The sequence below is a fragment of the Pelobates fuscus genome, chromosome 7, assembly GCF_036172605.1.
Source record: "Pelobates fuscus isolate aPelFus1 chromosome 7, aPelFus1.pri, whole genome shotgun sequence".
NCBI lineage: Eukaryota > Metazoa > Chordata > Amphibia > Anura > Pelobatidae > Pelobates > Pelobates fuscus.
This window is the reverse complement of record NC_086323.1, coordinates 79378066-79400036: the sequence shown is the minus strand read 5'-3', so window position 1 is coordinate 79400036 and position 21971 is coordinate 79378066. Positions and strand designations below refer to the sequence as shown.

Genomic DNA, 21971 nt, shown 5'->3' with positions numbered 1-21971 from the left:
AATCTCAGATAAACTTTCTTGGTTACGTTATTTCTGGAGACGGGTTTAGGATGGACCCGGTTAAACTCCAATCAATTTTAGATTGGCCATTACCCAGGGGACTCAAGGCCATTCAGAGGTTTATCGGATTCTCCAATTATTATAGGCGCTTCATTAAGGGGTACTCTTCTATTATTGCTCCTATTACCAATATGACTAGACAGGGTGCTGATACCAAGACCTGGTCTCCTGAGGCGCTTGTTGCTTTCAGAACACTCAAGGAACAGTTTGCCTCAGCACCGATATTAGTTCATCCTGACACCTCTTTGCCTTTTTTACTCGAGGTAGACGCCTCAGAGACAGGTATAGGCGCTATCTTGTCCCAAAGGCTAGGTTTGAATAAACCGCTGCACCCATGTGTTTTTTTTTCTGAGAAATTGTCTGGGCCTGAAAGCAGATATGATATTGGTGACAGGGAACTATTATGGCTTTAAAGGAGTGGAGACATTTGTTGGAAGGGACTTTACACCCGGTTACTATTTTGACGGATCACAAGAATTTGTCCTATATAGGGGAAGCCAAGCGCTTGTCCGCCAGGCAGGCTCGTTGGTCTTTGTTCCTTACTCATTTCAACTACGTGCTCACTTATAGACCTGGTTCTAAGAACTCTAAGGCTGATGCATTGTCCCGCCAACATGAACCTTCTACTATGTCTGATATGTTTTTTTTCTTCTGTAGTTCCCAAGTGTAATATTGTTGCCAACAAGAGCATCAAGATTCACTCCCCGTTGCTTGCTGAGATCAAGAAAGTACAGCATCTGGCCCCCAGACTTGTTCCTGGGGATCGATACTTCGTTCCTCCTGAACTCCAACTGGAACTGATGCAGTGTTTTCATAACAGTAAATTTGCCGGACACCCTGGCATACGCAAGTCATGTTCTCTGATTTCTAAAGATTTCTGGTGGCCTTCGTTACGTAAGGATGTTAAAGACTTCGTCGTGGCATGTGATGTCTGTATGAGGACTAAACAACCTCATATGCTTCCATGTGGGCTTTTGCACCCCCTAGAAATTCCCGAGAAACCATCGTCTTGTTTGGCTATGGACTTCATTGTCGATTTGCCTGCTTCTAAAAAAACATACTGTTATCCTCACGGTGATTGACAGGTTTACTAAAATGGCTCATTTTGTACCCCTGCCTAAATTGCCCTCTTCTCCCGAATTGGCTGAGATTTTCGCAAGGGAGATTTTTCGTTTACATGGTATTCCTTCTGAAATTGTTTCTGATAGAGGGTCCCAATTTGTTTCCCGGTTTTGGAGGTCCTTCTGTTCTCAATTTGGCATCAAATTGAATTTTTCTTCTGCCTATCATCCCCAGTCCAACGGAGCTGCCGAACGCACCAACCAAAAGGTTGAACAATTTTTGCGTTGTTTTGTTTCTGACGATTGGGTCGGTCTGATTTCTTGGGCGGAGTTTGCGCACAACAATCTCGTTTGCGATTCTACTCGTTCTAGCCCCTTTTTCATGAATTATGGCTTTCTACCCTTCAGTTCTTCCGTCGGTTTCCCCTTCCCAAGGGATACCGTTGGTTGATGTTCATGTTGCCAATCTGAGGAAGTTGTGGGATCAGACTCGACGAATTCTTCTTCATAATTCCACGGTGTCCAAGCGACACGCTGACAAACGCAGACGGGTGGCTCCGTTTTTTTCCCCGGGTGATAGGGTATGGCTGAGTACCAGAAACATCCGCTTGAAGGTTCCTTCCATGAAATTTGCTCCTCGTTACATAGGTCCTTACAGGGTTCTGTCTCGTATAAACCCGGTTGCGTATCGTCTGGCTCTTCCGCCTGCCCTGCGCATCCCGAACTCCTTTCATGTTTCCTTATTGAAACCTTTGGTTTGTAACAGGTTTTCCTCCGCTCTGTCCTCCCCTTGTTCTGTCCAGGTAGAGGGTCAGGAGGAGTATGAAGTCAAGTCCATTCTCGATTCTCGGGTTTCTCGGGGGAGGGTGCAATATCTTGTTGACTGGAAAGGTTATGGTCCTGAGGAAAGGTCTTGGGTGGTCCGGGAAGATGTGCATGCCCCTCGTCTCCTCAAGGCATTTCATGCTCGTTTTCCGTCTCGCCCCGGTTCCTTCCGCCCAGTGGGCGTTTCTGAGAGGGGGGGTACTGTCAGGGTACCTGAAGTCTCTACCTCGGAGGAGGTTAGACTTTCAGACGGCCGTCCTCTCAGGGGGGCTGACTCACCCAATCCTCACAGCTCTCATAGCCGTTTACACGCCGGCCACGATAACCCCGCCTCCTTTTATGACGCGCACTCAGGAGCCGACGTCATGACGGCAATCACGTCCCGACCTGTCAATCTAGTTCCGAACAACGAATCAGGGCTCGGCAGGGGCGGAGTCATCAATTAAAGAGCCAAGGTATAAAATAGGGATGTGTGTAATGGTTCATTGCCCTGTCGTGGTTCTAGCTTGTCTGGTCACTCAGTGCTCTTATTACTGTTTGTCTTTTTGGTTCTGACTTGGCTTGTATTTTCGTTCCTGCTTACCTCTCGTGTCCTTTGACCTCGGCTCGTCTCTCGCTTACCTGTTCTCTCGTTCCCTCGACCTCGGCTTGTCTCTGACCATTCCTTGCTTTCTCCTTACGTTAGTCCGGCCATTCTAAGGTCCGGTATACGTACCTAGCTCCTGTTTGTATTCTGCGTGTTGGATCCCTGTCCCGATCCTGACAAAGCCATAATGGAGAGATTTGCATCATTCTAGGCTAGCAAAAGTTACTTATTTTACTCAGGGCCATATTAACATAGGGACTGATGGAGCTGCAGCTCCAGGCCCAGGCCCATGGAATAGACCCATTAATTAAAAAAAAAAAAAAAGTATTTTTTTTATTTTTACACGCACTATTCTTAGGGTTGGCAAGTATTTCTCATGTATTTCTTATGGTTGCCAGGTATTTCTCAGAAGTATTTCTTAGGTATTTGAAGCTGCCTAGCCGGTGCCGATATTGCAGTAATACCGGCAATACAAAAGTCTGTCTCAGTATAAACAGAGATTATTCTGCAATACCATCCCTGGCCAGTAGGGTCGCTGTTTGTTTGGAGAGAGGCAGGGATGAGAAGTTACAGCATCTCCCTGCCTGCCTCTCTCTACTTACTGATCCGCAGGGAGCAGCTCTGCACAGAGAGTCTAGACAGCATTGCGAGACATGGGGACAGTGAGAGACTTGGGGATGCTGAGACATTGGGATACTGGGAGAGATAGGGACACTGGGGAACATGGGGACCCTGAGACACTAGGGACACAGTGGCCCCATGTCTCCCAGTGGCCCGTAGTCTCTCAGTGTCCCCATGTCTCCCAGTGTCTCTAGTCTCCCAGTGTCTCTAGTCTCCCAGAGTCCCCTATTCTCTCAGTGTCCCTATGTATCTCAGTGTCCCTATGTATCTCAGTGTCCCTATGCCTCTCTCAGTGTCTCAGTGTCCCCATGTCTCACAGTGTCCCAATGTCTCTAGTGACATTGGGACACTGGGAGACATGGGGACACAGACTCTAAGGGACATTGGGAGACATGGAGATACAAACACTAGGGGACACTGGGCGACATGGGGACAATGAGACACTAGGGGACACAGAGACATGGGGACACAGGGAGACATGGGGACACTGGGCGACTTTGAGACATGTGTCCCCATGTCTCCCAGCCAGTGTCCCTAGTATCTCTGTATCCCCATGTCTCCCAGTGTCCCTGGTGTCTCTCAATGTCCATAGTGTGCCAGTGTCCCTAGTTTCTCAGTGTTTTCTAGTCTCCCAATGTCCCCCAGTCTCCCTGTCTCTCAGTGTCCCAATGTCTCCCAGTGTCCTCATGTCTCCTAGTGTCTCAGTGTCCCCTAGTATAAAATAAATAATCTCAGGCACTCACTGTGATAGATTTAAGAAGTTTTATTGGACACTACAACGTTTCGACCTGTATCCAGGTCTTTATCAAGTCTCCAGTGTCACCCTATGTATCAGAGTGTCTCAGTGCCCCATGTCTCCCAGTGTCCCTGGTGTCTCAGTGTCCCCTAGTATCTCAGAATCCCCTAGACTTTCAGTGTCCCCATGTCTCACAGTGCCCCCAAGTGTCTCAGTGTACCCTACTAAAGAAGAAAAAAAATCTCTATGTATCAGAGTGTCTCAGTGCCCCATGTCTCCCAGTGTCCCTGGTGTCTCTCAGTGTCCATAGTGTCTCAGTGTCCTTAGTGTCTCAGTGTCCCCTAGTCTCTCAGAATCACCTAGTCTCTCAGTGTCCCCATGTCTCACAGTGCCCCCAAGTGTCTCAGTGTACCCTAGTATAGAAGATACTCTCAGGCACTCACTGTGATAGATTTAAGCAGGTTTATTGGACACCGCAACGTTTTGACCTGTACCCAGGTCTTTATCAAGTCTCCAGTGTCCCCTATATATCACAGTGTCCCCTATGTATCACAGTGTCTCAGTGCCCCATGTCTCCCAGTGTCCCCTCGTGTCACAAAGTCAACCAGTGACCCCATTTCTCCATGTCTCCCCAAGAGTCTGTGTCCCCAGGTCTCCCAGTGTTCCCTAGTATCTCGGTGTCCCCATGTCTCCCAGTCCCCTAGTGACATGGAGACACTGGGAGACATGGGGACACAGACACTAAGGGACTGGGAGACATGGGGACACAGACATGTCCCCTTTTTGTGTATGTTCTCCCCTTTAGGCAGATTTGTGTCAGTGGCCCACCCTTTTACCCCATCCATAGACTTCCTGCTTTACTGGACACTGCTGTTAGGGGGTATGGCTTTACTTGAAAGATGAAAGCGTGAGATTAGCATAGGGTATGTGTTTTCTCATAGCTGCATCTTATGAGTTTCCCTCCAGCACCATCTACATCAGATACATGACGCTTAGCAAGCAGGACTGTTTTAGTGTTTTTGGTAAATAAGATTTTGCAATTAAGCCCATCATAATTGTCAGAACAAAAAGAAGAAAATGTACTAGTAATCCAGAGAGGAGGGAGAGAAACACCAGAAAAAGTGTCTCGTTCTCAGCTCCCTAACTGGAGCTAGTGCGATATTAGCAACCCAAAAGCACATATACATAATGAGTAATAAAATATACCTTTTACTAGAAACATTAAAAAATGTCAAAAGAATATAAATACGAAAAGAAATTAAAGGCTGTAATCAACAACCTATCTAGTTTGATAACAAAAGGCTAAATTGCCCTGGTCTAATAGCAACATTAGTGGGCATGGTAGAGGGGTAAAAACAAATAAAGAGAAGTCCCACATAAAGCGGTATCTATAATCCCATAAGGTGAACCCTTCAAAACCCAACTCTTTAAACCACCCCGGAGGTAGTAAAATGAAAAAACCTCCTAACTGTTGCAAAAACATCCCAGCGGCTGTAAGACCTCAAGCGACTATCTGCTAGAACTCGTAATAGGAATCTAAGCTAGGTAATAAGCTGGAGAAAACGGTCAGTTAGATCCTGTCGGTCCGCTATCTAAACTCCAAATACCATTAGCTTCTAAAAGGACGTCCTAATTGCTGAGCGTCCCAAGCGGCTAATAGCTAAAACTCGGCAGTATAAGCATCGGGGGGGCGGAGCTCAACCAGCGACCAGAGAAGACGTTAACTGCACGAGCTCTGGCAGAACAGGCACAAAAACGGCGGTTAAAACGAGCAAAAATGCCACTAACCTCCTGCAAGGGGGCCCATCGGTCTGGGAAGACCGGCCCGAACTGAGTGATACTGAACCCGACACCCGGGATTACCGGACACAGCAACGGCAACATGGGGCCTACCACGGGAGGCGGCGGAGAAAGGCGGCCGCCTTCCAGTAAGTCGTACACAGCCACCTGTGAGCATGGAACACTCCCTCCCCTCCTTATGGACCGGTGGGGGACATCCCGGTCCCCGCCAACAGTGGAACCCTATGCCCGGCACCCTCCGACTATACCCGCGACCAATCCAAGCAAGGCGGGCGGTGGGGCCTCCAAAATGGCGGAAGCATATGGCGCAGCACCACAAGACACATACAAGCCTGCTAGGCAAACGACCCCGGTTACCCAGCCAGCAGAGGCACGAGCCTGCAGGGGCACATCCAAGATGGCCGCCCAGCAAGAACCAAAGAGAGGGAACACTGGCAACCATTTACAATCACACTCCCTGGAAGCCCTAGACCAACTCTGCTTGAGCTTCCACACGACACTATGTGACAGGGGAGTGTCCTACCTCCAAGCGGCCCGAATGGTGGCATCATGGCTCCGTCCGGTGACCCGCCGACGCCTTTATGGATCCCCACTGCAGACCTTCAGGGCGGTAATCCGACAATGCATGCAGCGACAACCGCAATGGCGGGAAACCTCGGGCGCCAGCACCCACGCTTCCACACACCAGAGCGAGACCCGCCAACATGCACAACCCGCTCCACACACAGCGGCCCCGACAACCTCCGACCAGCAAAGTGCAACTGGGCAGAGGAGAACTCGTGGTGCCTGCCGCGATGACCACCGAGATGCAGCTAAGATGGCTGCCAACGAGCAAAACAGGCAGAGAGCCCCGCCACGGACCACCGGAGTCAGAACCTCACCCCCGGCGGGCCTCCATGTACCCCCACTCCCGGGGTTTCCACTTCCCAGACGTGGGAATCGGCTGATGGAACGGGTCGCTGACCAATAAAGCTCCTAGCTAACCAGCAGATTGCAAGCCAGGGTAAAGACCACTCAATACATGGGCTGAAGCGCACGCACTGCGGGACTCTAGGGAACTTGAAACCTTTGGGGTTGCTAAGGTACCCCCTTGCACACAGAGAATGACACAGCTACCCGTTTATTTTAAAGCAGCGAACTACCGGTTACAAGTCCCTCTGTTAATGTTTAAGTTCCCCCTTTTCTTTTAGCTTAGCATATAAGCAGTCTTAATGTGAGTGATTCAAGGTGCCCAGCACAGTTAGTTTACACAATAACAGCGTCTATTTTAACTCTGCCTGGCAGGCACTGCAAGCGAGGAACTATGTAATCCTGCTCAGATAGAAATGTAAGATCTGCCCAACGTGTAAGACAAATGTTAATCTAGTTATGCCTTACTAATTAACTCTAGATAGTAAATTGAATACAGTTACTGCGGTAAACCCTATAGTCTATATTGAGCCTAATTGTACACAAGCAGCATGTATTAGGTCTGTTCCACTCCATTCATAAGCTATATCTTTTCTTACAAAACTAAAAATGTGCTGTATACTCATATGCCACGTTATGTTTCAACTGTTCGTTACATCACTGCTTGTGATTGCTATTGTGGCTGAACAAGCCTATTGTTATACCATGCACAACAAAAATAAAGAATTAAAAAAAAAAAATCAGAAGCATCCTGTCAGTCCCTTGTCTAAACTCCATTTTCTAGCTACTAAGTAAACGTCCCGACGCGCGTTTCGCCGAAACTCCTGGATAAACTATTAAAACCAATGGTACAGGAACTCAGTTCCTATATACGAGATACCAAACAGACCCTTCTTGTCCTAGAGAATTTAACGGTGCCCCCATATACGTCCATAGCTAGTCTAGACGTAGTGGCATTATATAACAACATCCCATATGAGAAGGGCCTAGCTGGAGTAGCCTATTTCTTGGAAAAATCTGGGACATTTAAAGAACAAGAACAAGCCTTCATTTTGACCCTTCTTCGATTCGTTTTCACGCATAATTATTTCACCTTCAATGGGAAATATTATTTACAGACAAGGGGCACAGCCATGGGATCATCTTGTGCACCCAGCTATGCGAACCTATTTTTGGGATGGTGGGATGAAACCACAGTATTCAATATGTCAAACCTCAGCTTCTCTTCGTCTATACACAACTGGTATCGTTATATAGATGATATCCTTATCTTTTGGTCAGGCTCTTTTTTACAGTTTGAAGAGATGGTGGAAAAACTCAATCATAACAAAATTAACCTTCAACTCACCCATGTTATAAATGAGAAACATCTGGTCTTCCTGGACCTAAATATTAACATACACGAAAATGGAGATGTAAGTACTTCGTTATTCAGGAAACCCACGGCAACAAATAGCTTGCTGCACTGGCAGAGCTTCCACCCTCATCATCTTAAAGCCAATATACCATATGGCCAATATTTAAGAGCTAAGAGAAACTGCTCCAACCGGGAAGACTTTGAGAAGGAAGCCAGAGAACTTAGGATAAGATTCAAGTCACTGGGCTACCCGAACAGAATTTTAAAAAAAGCCTACCAAAGAACCAAAACTGTGGATAGATCGGTGAGTCTACACAGACCACCCAGAGAACCCTCCACAACTCCAGGTGTGACTAGATTCATAGGCACATATGATAAACATTGGAATACAGCACAAGTATTCAGCAGAAATTGGCCGGTATTGCAATATGATACCAGCCTGAGCAACACCATCTCCAAACAACCCTCGATGACATACAGACGAGCAAACAATCTAGGGGACATTTTAACACACAGTCACTTTAAACCTATTCAAAATACACCTTCGACTTCTCCTTGGCTTCGGACAACTAATGGTCTTTACAAATGCGGCCACTGTAAAGCCTGTAACTTCATTCTACCTACAAAATCTGTCTGGAATAAAAGAACATCCAAAGAGATAGCTATCAATGCCTTTGTTAACTGTAGTTCCACTAACGTCATTTACATTATAACCTGTGATTGTGGATTACAGTATATTGGCAAAACTTATCAGCAACTACGCAGACGAATTTTACAGCACATTAACTACATCACTAATTTACATATTGAAACTCCAATCTCGAAACATGTACGAGTTAATCATGCTTCCAAATCTGATGTTTTGAAATTTCAGGTGATACAAAAACTCTCTCTCAACCATCGCAAAGGAGATATAAATATTGCTTTACTAAAGGCAGAATCCCTCTGGATCTACCTTTTTCAGACTTTATACCCCAAAGGACTCAATGAAGAATTTAATTTCACCCCATTTATTCACTCCTGACGTAGGAGGAATCTAATTTCAACTTAGGACTGTCTAACTTCGCACTCTAATTTTACGGTGATTGAACAACGAAATAAATCATCATTTAATAACCCCATAATAGCAAATGTGATTACCCTATCCCCCCCCCTCAGGTGCACTCTACATTTGAGATATTGGTGTTCAATACAATCACCACATGCACTGGTGGTCTTCTGTGTAGGGTCACATATAATTTATAATAATTTTTATCTATTAATGAATATAATTTACAGAAGGGTTAATTTAGGAATTACTCTCTCTCTATATATATACACATTATTATTCATTATTTTGTCTCTGTTTCTCTTATTTTTACCTTCAAGTCACTATCATGATCTGACAGTGCTACACTATTACTTACAAAATACAATGTTTCAAATTAATGCTACATCTCCACTTGGTTTATGAACTTGCAATATAGTTCACAAATATTTACAATTCCAACTTATAATGAATCCTGTTTAGTGATTTTTACTTTATTTCTGATTCTTATAAAGATTGTGTCACTATTTCTAATAAGACTATATCGTTTTACTTCAACAATTTGCCTAATGATTTACACTATCTAATTATAATACTATTTGTGCCTATCAGTACCCGGCCTTAAAGGGTTAAATGTTTCCGTTCTTTGTCCCTCCCCTCTTCGTAACGGTTGATGAAAATACCAACCAATTGAAACAGAGGGCGGGATATTTAAACTACCAACTTTCACTGACCCGGTTCCCCTGGAAGAGCAGAGTTTCGGCGAAACGCGTGTCGGGACGTTTACTTAGTAGCTAGAAAATTGAGTTTAGACAAGGGACTGACAGGATGCTTCTGATTTTATCTCTCCAGTTAACCTTCTAGCTCAGCTTATACTGACGAGTTTTAGCTATTAGCCGCTTGGAGTTCCAGCCGCTGGGACGCTCAGCAATTAGGACGTCCTTTTAGAAGCTAATGGTATTTGGAGTTTAGATAGCGGACCGACAGGATCTAACTGACCGTTTTGTCCAGCTTATTACCTAGCTTAGATTCCTATTACGAGTTCTAGCAGATAGTCGCTTGAGGTCTTACAGCCGCTGGGATGTTTTTGCAACAGTTAGGAGGTTTTTTCATTTTACTACCTCCGGGGTGGTTTAAAGAGTTGGGTTTTGAAGGGTTCACCTTATGGGATTATAGATACCGCTTTATGTGGGACTTCTCTTTATTTGTTTTTACCCCTCTACCATGCCCACTAATGTTGCTATTAGACCAGGGCAATTTAGCCTTTTGTTATCAAACTAGATAGGTTGTTGATTACAGCCTTTAATTTCTTTTCGGATTTATATTCTTTTGACATTTTTTAATGTTTCTGGTAAAAGGTATATTTTATTACTCATTATGTATATGTGCTTTTGGGTTGCTAATATCACACTAGCTCCAGTTAGGGAGCTGAGAACGAGACACTTTTTCTGGTGTTTCTCTCCCTCCTCTCTGGATTACTAGTACATTTTCTTCTTTTTGTTCTAATTACCTATAGGGGTTACCCCCCAATTTACTTGTAGCAACCTGACAATTTCTCTCCCCTTTTTTCATTTCATCATAATTGTCAGCACCAGGCCCACTGGGCCTGATTTTACTGGTCGCAAAGTGAAATTATTACTATCCGCATTTATACAGTGCCATCATATTCTGCAACACTTTACAATTATAGAAAGGGCGTATTTCTGGGTAGAGAAGACGCTGCTCATGCAAGCTTACAATCTATAAGGATTTTGAGCTAGGCAGAGATATATCGTTAGGTGTCTTGCCCATACATTACATTCTAAGGCAGTGACGTTACTATAGCTCTAATGAGCCCAAATCCCAATCATAATTCAGTTCTCAAATACAGATGTGTGGTTAGTATGGAGGGCACGACAGACGCACCGCAGACAGACAAGTAATTATGTACTTACTATATGTCTACCAGGTGACTATTCTTCTTATGCAAGTTGTGTGGCTTCCTGCAGCCTAGCCAAGATACTGGTTACAATGTGCTTGTTGCACAAAGAAAGGACTTTTTAGAATGGAGGCATGGCTAAGGGAGTAGGGTTAAGGTGAGCGATACTGGTTTTGGGTGTTTTCTGTTGTATTTTGTGTACAAAGAATACCCAATTAGCATGCCAAAAGCACATCATATTATTGAGGCCCCAAGCTATACAATGCATTTACATATGTACTATATTACACATTATTGTTTGTTCAAATAACATAATTCAGATCGATCTGGAATTTTTGTGACCAATAGATGTACAAAGCAGGTTATTAGCAGGAATATACAACAGACAGGTCACACGTTGAGACTGGAATAAGGTATTTTTGCTAACAGCAGAGTTCTTTAACCCCTTAAGGATACATGACGTGTGACATGTCATGATTCCCTTTTATTCCAGAAGTTTGGTCCTTAAGGGGTTAAAGTAAGAAACAAAGATGTGGAATTATCTACCTAAAGAGGTTGTCTTACCAGATTCTATAGACATTTTTTGAATATTCCAGGATATAACGAATATGTATGTGAACAGGTTGTTGATCCAAGAATAAATCTTAATTCATTATGGGCCCGTTTTTGTGCCCTACAATTTTTTTTTTCTGTTTGATTTTCTCAACCTAGATTTCTATGTAAGCATTTATCTAATGTAGGTGTCCCAGTGTTGTGACAAACACACAGGATGCATGTACGATATAACAGGAATTAAAAAAAACAAAAAAACACAACTCTAAGATAGCAACCATATAAGAAAATTTGATGCCCCCTTACTAAGATAGCATATATTAAACAATGTGATGTTGTACAGGCAATAACATGCACTACACTATATACCATGTACATACCAAACACATAATACACAAATCACTTTGGGGGTAGATTCAATAACACTCAAATTATAGTAAACTGAATATTGAAATGCCAAATTCCAAGTAAAATGTTTACGCTAACTTTAGCCAAGTTGGAGAATGTTTAAAATCCATCCCCACTTTCGCCTAAATATTAAAATTTAGATTTCACTTAAAGATACAGCCACTAGAGGTGCTTCCGCGAGTCAAACTCAGTTCTCGCAGCTAACTTACATTTTATTGGACCTGCATAGCGCAAGGAAGGTGCATTGAACAGCTGCAAGGACTGGATCTTGGCACTGTGAAAAAAAAAAACAACAAGAAAAACCCTTCTTGCTGACTAATGTCAATTCTGTGCATATTTTATGCACAGAATTGCATTCATTGTCTGAGAACAGTCAGCTGTGGCAATGGCTTTTGACTTCTGCTGCTCTGCAGAAGCCAAATGTCATCTGGGTGCCGAGGGTTTTCCTCGGCTACCTGGGTCTCCCCTGGGTGCCGAGGATGACCTTGGCACCCAGAGGAGACCCAGGTAAAAGGCAAGCCATTGCAATACAGTTTGCCCCATTACCAGGAAACAGGGACAGAGAACTCCCGGAATCATAGACAATACAGCAGGCTCATGTGGTTATGGTGCTTGGAGGTAAACCTTTAACTGGAATATATTGCAAATTTGTGTGAATGTATGTGTGCATAGTTCAAGTGTGTGAACGCAGGCCCTTTTTTGTATATGGGTCAGGGTTTGTAACATCTATACGTGTGTGTAAATGCAAATAGTATATTTGTCTGTTTGTTTAGATATAGTATCAGTATGTGTCAATTTAGAGTTCTACCTCTGTTCCACTTCTTGAGTTCAATTGAAGATATTTTTGTGAGTTGCAAGTGTGTGGATGAAAACATGTGTGTAGTGTGCAGTGCATTTATGTGGCTGACAGTGTGTGAATGCATTTTATGTATTTTAATATTGCAGGTGTGATCACATTTACATTTTTTGACTTCCCTTTAAACTGAGTGTTATGTCACTTCTGCCCACTTGACTCTCCCCATATATGGCTCTCCTTAATTTCCCTACATTTCTCACACTCCAAACCTCATTCTCATCTCTCTTCCATTTCTCCACAAGTCTTCCATTATCGGTCTCACATTATTCTCCCCCTTTGTCTCTACCTATTCCCTCCATATATTTGTCTCTGTCACTCATCCCTCCACTTACTTGTTATTCAGTCATTCATTGGTGTCTCCCACTCACCACTAGCCTAAATTCTCTCTCCCACCCATCCTTTCCTAACATCCCCTCAATTTTGTGCCACTACCTTCATCAGTTCTTTCCCTTCACAATTTCTGTCTCTCCTCAATTTTCCCCACCATCATTCTCATACGTCTACTCCACTTTTTTTATTCCCCATCGAACATGGTACAGATCAATCAATGCTGGCCCGTACACCTAGCTCAGCACTGAAAGAGACCTACAGATTTTACTACTGCCAGCCACTTAATCAGTACCATAGATTAGAATAAAAACATACATAAATAAAGCTGGCAGCTAGTTGGGCAATTAGGTGTGTGTTAACATAATGCCAAGGAGGATAGACATCAGCCATGGTCTTAGAGAAGCAATTGTTGCTGCCCACCAAAGAAAGAGAAAGGCTATAAGGTAATTTCCAAACAATCTAAAGTCCATCATTCTACAGTGAGAATGATTATTCAAAAGTGGAAACCACTCAAGAAAGTTGCCAATGTGCCCAGGAGTGGATGCCCCAGCAAATTCACCCTAAGGTCACACTGTGCAAAGCTCAGAGAAATTGCAAAAGAAGCTAAGTGAGTTACGTCTCAGACTCTACAGGCCTAAGTTAGCAAGTTAAAGGTTAACGTTCACGGCAGTAAATTAGAAAAATACTGAACAAGTATAGTTTGTTGCCAGGAGAAAGCCTCTTCTCTTTAAAATAAACATGGCAGCATGGCTTAGGTTTGCAAAGTTACATCTGAACAAACCACATGACTTCTGGAACAATGTCTGACAGACAAGAACAAAGTGAAGATATTTGGCCATAATGCACTGTAACGGAGCTCCCTGTACCCCGACTGGGTACCTCCGCCACAGGACCGCTTCCTAGCTGGAACAGGGGACAAACCGCAAAACTTCTGCCCACAGATGCCGTGGCTTAACTGGGGTCCTGGAACCAAATGGGGAATTCGCTCTAGACACCCCCAGTTACTGGACGACACTCAGTCCTGGGAGCTCTAGTCCTTACAAGGACTTTCCTTGTTGAATACTCCACACTGGAACAGTGATTAAAGAATAGCCATTTCCCCTCCCAGTAACCAGATGACAAATAGTTCTTGGAGTACAAGTTGGAATACCTTTATTGGCAGCCAGAACTGGCCTTATATGCAGGTCCCCATGCAAGGGGCACTCCCTCTGGACCTGAGAATAGGCTACAGTAAAAACATACACACGATTACATTGACTCTCAGGTCCAGGACACTCCCATACAAAACAAGATAATCCCTCCCCTGTTCCTGGGAGATAATTGAGTCAAGCACTGTATTAAACTCAATTATCTCCAGGTACAAAAAACACACATTTCCCAAAACCCCCAAAGTATCTTAAAATTACATAAAACTCTCTAAAAGCTACATCCCCTGAGGCGGCTCTCTAAATAGGCGGCCGCCTAAGGCCTCGCGGCCGCCTAAACTGCCTGTGGGCAGACTGTGTCAGGTCCTCGGTCACTGACCGAGGACCTGACACCAGGAGGGAGCCCGGCGGCTTGCCCGGTATGTCGCCGGGTGCGAGGCCCCTCCTGGCTGCCCGGCCAGCCACCGCAGACACCAGTCTGCAGCTTCGCAGTGTGCAGAGCTGCAGACCATGTGTCTCGCGAGAATTGGCCAATCAGAGCGTTGTAGCGATTACCACGGCAACGCTCTGACATCTCGCGAGATTACATGATCTGCAGCTCTGCGGAGCTGCAGACTGGAATCAATGGACACCGGACCACCAGGGAGCCCACTGGACCATCAGGGAAGAAAAGGTAAGCTCTCTCACCCTCCTCACCATCACCCCCCTTTTCACCCTCAGCCTCACTAGCCCCTTCACCATCAGCCTCACCACCCCCCTTCACCCTCAGCCTCACCATCCCCACCAACCACCCTTTTCACCCTCAGCCTCACCACCCCCACCACCCTCAGCCTCACCACCCCCCTTCACCCTCAGCCTCACCACCCCCCTTCACCCTCAGCCTCACCACCCTCCTTCACCCTCAGCCTCACCACCCCCTTCACCCTCAGCCTCACCACCCCCTTCACCCCCCACCACCCTCAGCCTCACCAGCCCCTTTACCCTCAGTCTCACCACCCCCCTTCACCCTCACCACCCCCCTTCACCCTCAGCCTCACCACCCCCTTCACCCCTCCACCACCCCCAGTCTCACCACCCCCTTTACCCCCAGTCTCACCACCCCCTTTACCCCCAGTCTCACCACCCAAGCACTGTATTAAACCTCACCACCCCTTCACCCTCAGCCTCACCACCCCCTTCACCCTCAGCCTCACCCCCTTCACCCTGAGCCTCACCACCCCCCACCACCCTCAGCATCACCCCCTCACCACCCTCAGCATCACTCTCGCATCACCCCTCCACCCTCAGCATCACCTCCACCACCAACCTCAGCATCACCCCCTCACCAACCTCAGCATCACCACCCTCCCCACCACCCTCAGCATCACGCCCGCATCACCCCTCCACCCTCAGCCTCACCACCCCCTTCACCCTCAGCCTCACCCCCTTCACCCTGAGCCTCACCACCCCCCACCACCCTCAGCATCACCCCCTCACCACCCTCAGCATCACTCTCGCATCACCCCTCCACCCTCAGCATCACCTCCACCACCAACCTCAGCATCACCCCCTCACCAACCTCAGCATCACCACCCTCCCCACCACCCTCAGCATCACGCCCGCATCACCCCTCCACCCTCAGCATCACGCCTGCATCACCCCTCCACCCTCAGCATCACCCCCCTCACCACCCACAGCATCACCACCCTCCGCATCACCACCCTCCCCACCACCCTCCGCATCACCCCCTCCCCACCACCCTCCGCACCCCCCCCCCTCCGCATCACCACCCTCCCCACCACCCTCCGCATCACCCCCTCCCCACCACCCTCCGCACCCCCCCCATCCTCACCATCACCCCCCTCCACCATCAACCCCCCTTCTCACATCACCCCCTTCTTCTCACATAACCCCCTCCCCTTCTCACACAACCCCCTCCCCCTCCCTCTCACATCACATCACCCCCTCCCTCACATTATCCACCCCCTCTCACCATCACCCGCCTCTCCCTTTCACCATCACCCCCCCATACACACTTCAAGCAGCTACCCCATACACATAGGGTCTCAGACAAAAACGTAAACATGCTCACAGAGACATACATTAAACACAAGGATACTCTCTGTCAGACACATTCTCAGGCACATACACAGGTAAACTGTGCATCAATGTGACACTTTTTTGTTAGTGGGGCCTCATGTTTGAGTTTCGCCTATGGCCTCAAAGTCTAGAACCGCCTCTGTCCCCTGATAGCCCCGATCTGGGTGACCAACATATCCAACAATCACCCAGATCGGTTCAGGGGTTTCCTGGAAGTCATAATTTGAATTAAAAACCAAACAAACATCCGAACATAGTCAATAGTCTTACCCTGGAGCTTGTTTCCCTTGTTTATGGGAACGTTTCCACTGAACAGTGTCTTTCTAAGTGTTGTAGAACCGAACACAGGCGATCATGGTCCAGCAGTGTTCGGGAGTTTCAGTGTCCAAAAAATAGTTCAGTGAACTCGACGACCAAACACCGCTGCCTGTGTTCATGTGAACAAGATGGCCGCCACCTCGTGGTTGTCCATAGGAAATGCGGCCACCCAGACGAACACTTAGAACACTACGGTGGAAATTGCTACAAAGTAGCAATTGGCTTAACAAGCTCCAGGGTGGTCTCCAGTTCGTGCGGCTGTTCGGTTACGAACCATATAATCTAAATACACGAACGGAGACTTTTACATCACATTTTAATGGGTGCATAGTCTGTGGGCAGGAGGCTCCTCTAGGAGCTCATGGCAAACTCACTTGGAAAGGAGAGTTTGTCACATGCACAGCACCACAAACATCTCATATCACCTGTCAAGCACGGTGGTGGAGTGGTGATGATTTTTGTTGGTTTTGTAGTCATTGAGTCAACCATGAAATCCACTGTATCCCAAGTATTCTAGAGTCAAATGTGAGGCCATTTGTCTGACAGCTAAAGCTTCAGATCAATTATCCCATGCACACCAGCAAATCTACAACAGAATAGTTGAAAAAGAAACAAGGTGTTGAAATGGCTCAGTCAAAGTCCAGACCTCAACCCTATTGAAATGCTGTGGATGGACCTTAAGAGAGCTGTGCATCAACAAATGCAACGTTGTAATGAAGAGTGGGCCAAAATTCCTCCACAACGATGTGAGACTGATAGTCATAAAGAAAACGTTTACCATAAGTTATTGCAGCTAAAGGTGGTTCTACTAGGTGTACTTAGTTTTTCCACACATTGCTTCTCCAATTTGGTCTTATTTTTGTTACATAAATCATGACATGGTGTAATATGTCATGTGTTGTTGTGCATCTGAGGTTGCATTTACCTAATGTTAAGACCTGCTAAGGAACAGATGATTGTTATGTACCGATATGTAAAACCATAATTCAAACAGGGTGTACTTTATTTTTCCCATGAATGGAGCCAGCAATGCCCAATAGAGCATGCTAAATGTAAAATCAAGATTTAGTAAAAAAGGTTACAGTAACCCTCTGTTTCAGTAACGCCAAACTCACAGGTCAATTCAGAACTGCCAAAACCGCTAAAAATCTCATATATTAGGGGTGTCTCACAGTGCAATGAAACTCAATGAAACTGTCAGACACCCCTAATATATGAGATTTTTATTGGAGAGATGATTATATTCTAATACTTTTCTCATAATTATTGAGTGATTATGTAATTAATTAATTGTAACATTTCACATGTTTTTTCACTTATCAATTGTTGTATATACCTATATATTGTATATAAGTTGTATGTCTAAGTAGCTTGACAAAGGCCCTAAGGGGTCAAACCGTTGTTTGGTGCTTGGGGCAATAAAAATGGCCTAATTGGTGGAACACCTTGGAGTACCTGGATTTCTTTTCTATATTTATATTTGACATTTGGTCCCTTTGGTACTGGGGCTTATCCAGTTCATTGCACCCATGATTCCAGGACAAGGGATACCTATATTTGAATGACTCTATATCTGTCAGTGAGTGTATATCAGTGCATGTACCAATGAGGGCATGTGTCTGTCAGTCAAAAAAATGGCCTTGACACAAATTGGGGGGGGGGGGGGGGCAAATTTAGATTTTACACCCAGGATTCCAGGACAAGGGATAGACTTGTTATAGTTTTGCGATTTGCATTTCATTCACAAAAATTTTAAGTGTAGTGACTAACCAAGGGCTCCAGGCAGGGACCCCAATCTGATATTATTTTGCATTTCAGAACTACATTGGGCTACTGCTTCAGTCCATTTGGACAAGTAGATAAAAAATAAATTATATAAAATTCCACACCCATACACCATAAAAATAAGCTGTAATTATGGTAGGGTATCTCTTTAAAGCAGGAGAGTACAGCATTGGGGTACATGGAGGATCCCCAAAAACAGGCCAGAATTGATACTGTCGCTCCACCCAGAGTTTAGGAAAATCAGGCAGGGAAAATATATAGACACAGAGTACTCCCTACTTTGTCTCTGTATCTCTTTTGACTGGGTTGGAATTTCAGTGAATGTCATCACAGTCAAAATGTGTATTTCATAAAGATTCTATGTTTCTGTAATATTCCTTTTTTAGGGGGGCGGGGGGCTGGAGGTGGAGGTGACCGTTCCAATTTATGGTTAAATCAAACCTCTTTATCTCATAATATGCCACTAGTCCTAAAAAAATGTAGTCATGGTAAGTACCTATTATGCCAGCAGGTCTCATAATACTTATAACAGAGTAAAAATTCAGAACAGAAAAACTAAAATAAGAATGCTGTATGTAATGAAATACAGTGTTATAACAGAGTAAAAATTCAGAACAGAAAAATAAGAATGCTGTATGTAATGAAAATCCAAAGAATCTACTTTTCAACAATGTTGAATGTATAAAACCCAAATAAATAACAAAAAGTGGGTCTTATCCACCCACCACTTCAACATGCTTTCAGTTTTCTGTACAGAATATTTTATTTATTTTTTATTTTAAAGCATACCCTGTCAGCACCCAAGAACATGGTGCATGACATAGTAGAGGCAGAGCCTAAAGTGAGCATGGTCCTGACAACAGATGCTGGCGACACCATTCTGATTTTTTTATAGAGAGCTTAAGATTTAATGGTTGGATGTCCAATTACCTTTATTCATCATTAATTTCTTTAACCAGGCACTGCTTTTAGTGTATAGCCCACAAAAAAACAAGTTCAAGGAAAGTATTGCAAAAAATAACAATGACAAATTAATGCATCCTTACTTTTAGAGTCATGGATTTGTCATTTATTTCTGGTCACGCTAGAACGAGCTTTTAAATCCAACCTTTTGTGAAGTTGTGTTTCCGCATACCACTTGTACTGCTTGTTTCCTCTGGAAATCCATCTGTATTGTACCCCTGAAGAAGTTTTCTCATGAAGGTTATCAAGAGGCACAAATCTGTAATATTTACCTTGATTGGTAGACCATGCATGATTAGTTCTGAAATTTCCCCACTAACTACATTTCTAATTAGGCCAATAACCTGTTAATTGGTTAAGATCATCTTTCATGTCTCGTAATATGGTTTGTTAGCCATTATGTCATTTAGTAGAATGGTTTGCTTGGAATGTAGATAGACTTTACCTTTTCCTGGGAGGATCACTGGAAGATAGTGGTAGCGTCTAGCATATTGTTGAGTTTTGACCCTTGTATGGTAGCCCAATACACTTTCAACACCAGCATATGGTAGACCTTAAAATGCCACTAGTCACAAATATACTATTGCTAATTACTCATGTATATTAAAGACAGAAGAAACACAGTATTCTCTTTTAATGAGACAAAAGACCATTTTCTGCTCCATTAAAAGTGTAATTTAATGGTGCACTATTAGGATTGCCACAAAACCAGTATTTTAACAGTAGTCTGCTTGTAAAATAGGTGGGCCAATGTTAAGTCTATGGAGGCAACCGCAAAGCCGGTATATAAAATAAATAAATACATTTATAAAAAGGTGGAAATTTTATGCCTTGTGTACTCATACACCCTTTCCCCCAATATATATATATATATATATATTATATATATATATATATATATATATATATATATAGGAAACATGGGGGGATGGTTGCACTCACCTAAACATGCTTAAATGGGGTGCTGCTTGTGTATTTATTATATATATATATATATATATATAGTCCACTAGTTTTTGCAAGAGCAAAGACAAGTTGGCTTCTGAGCATAGCCCTATGTCTGCACAAAGGGAGTCTGAAAATCATGCAGCACACATCAGTGGTGAGAAGATGATCATATCTTTCCAAGCTGGAGGTGTGTTCAGATTCACAGATGCCGCAATAGGTCAGATTATCCATGCAAAGGGCGCTTCGAAGAAACTTTAAAAAAACAAACAAAAAAAAAAACGATTTATGTTTAGAATGATTAGTGTTAGCTGTTCAAACACCCAACATGTATCCCTCAGTAAAAATGTGCAATCCATGTTGTGATGATGCTGCGCTTAATATAACTACCTATAAAGTCATATATAGTTTCCCAAATAAATAACAAAAATGCCTTTTTATAAAATATGTGCAAATTCACAATTAAAGTGCATATCAGAACAGGGTTTTGAATCCAGATCTATCCAATAACAATTGTCAAAGTGCAACTTAAAGTGGTTATAGTAAAACACAGAGCAAAATTTATGTGGTTGTGTCACTTCAAATTACAGCTTGTTTAATCTTTCTGTATTGGTGACACCTCAAAAAATATCATACAAAGAAATATAGTAGTGCAGACAATCTGATATAGATAACTCTTTAGAAAAAAATAGTCTTGGAGTTCTTTAGAGGGGGACTCCTTCCTTTTCCTTATACAGTAGTAAAAGCATATATAATAAAATGGAAATGCACAGATGGCATAGTATGTTCAAATAGAAGATATTAAAAAGTAACTAGTATCACACTCACATGTATTAGAGCCCTCTCCTTTTGTTCTATTGCTCTATTGTTTAAGCAGGCTACCCTTTGATGATAAAGAATGTCCTCAGTAGGAAGATAGTTATCAGACCAACATACAGAATTAAAAACAAAATAAAACAAAGTTAAAATATGTATACAAGGGCTTCAACTCTTTTGAAACATGTTTTACCTTGAATGGCTTTCTCAGTCTGTAATGTTGCCCTGTAAAATCCACTGTTTATATACCCTGACTAATTAAAATATAATGTTTCACTTCTGTTAGTAATTTTCGTTCATTACTACTTGTCGCAGCTCCTCTCAGTGGTCGCAGTGGCCATTTTGTGTTCCACCTATTCGTTCCAGGTCTCGCTCCGGATTCTCATTGCATGGTGGCCATTTTGCATTTCACCTCATGCATTCCACACTTCCCTTCGGGATTACCGTCTTCAATTTTTTTGTGTATTCTGATCTTCTCCAATTTTGTATGAGAAAAAAAAAGTATTTAATACTCATTATAATGTTTTATAAGAGTTCAATCAAAATATATAATAGAAAGAGGGAATGGTACCCTTGCTGGGCCCTTTTAATGTCCATTCATAATAAATGGGGCCAACTGGGTCTACTCATATGTGCGTAAGAATATCTATTATTTACCATCTATAATCATTAGAGTTTTTTTATAAAAAAAATTTACATTGATAAAAGAATCACTAGTTGAGAACTTTAAGAGACTACACAGAATTCTGTATAAAGCGAAATCAGAAAAAATATATAAATTAGTAAAAATATATACAATCTATTGATATGAAAATATAAAATATACAATACAGAGAAATTTGTGTCAAAGGTAAATGTGTAAATATAAACAAGT

The 21971-nt window shown here is 43.7% G+C and overlaps 1 protein-coding gene across 1 annotated transcript in view; it reads right to left on the bottom strand.

Moving 5' to 3' along the window:
* Positions 1 to 21386: 21386 nt before the first annotated feature.
* LOC134567953 (chloride channel CLIC-like protein 1) overlaps positions 21387 to 21971 on the bottom strand; it is a 144202-nt gene continuing 143617 nt past the window's right edge. The window contains exon 14 of the mRNA XM_063426125.1: positions 21387 to 21569. Coding sequence (XP_063282195.1) covers positions 21480 to 21569 — 90 coding nt within the window. The 3' untranslated portion in view covers positions 21387 to 21479. The remainder of the gene's footprint in view (positions 21570 to 21971) is intronic.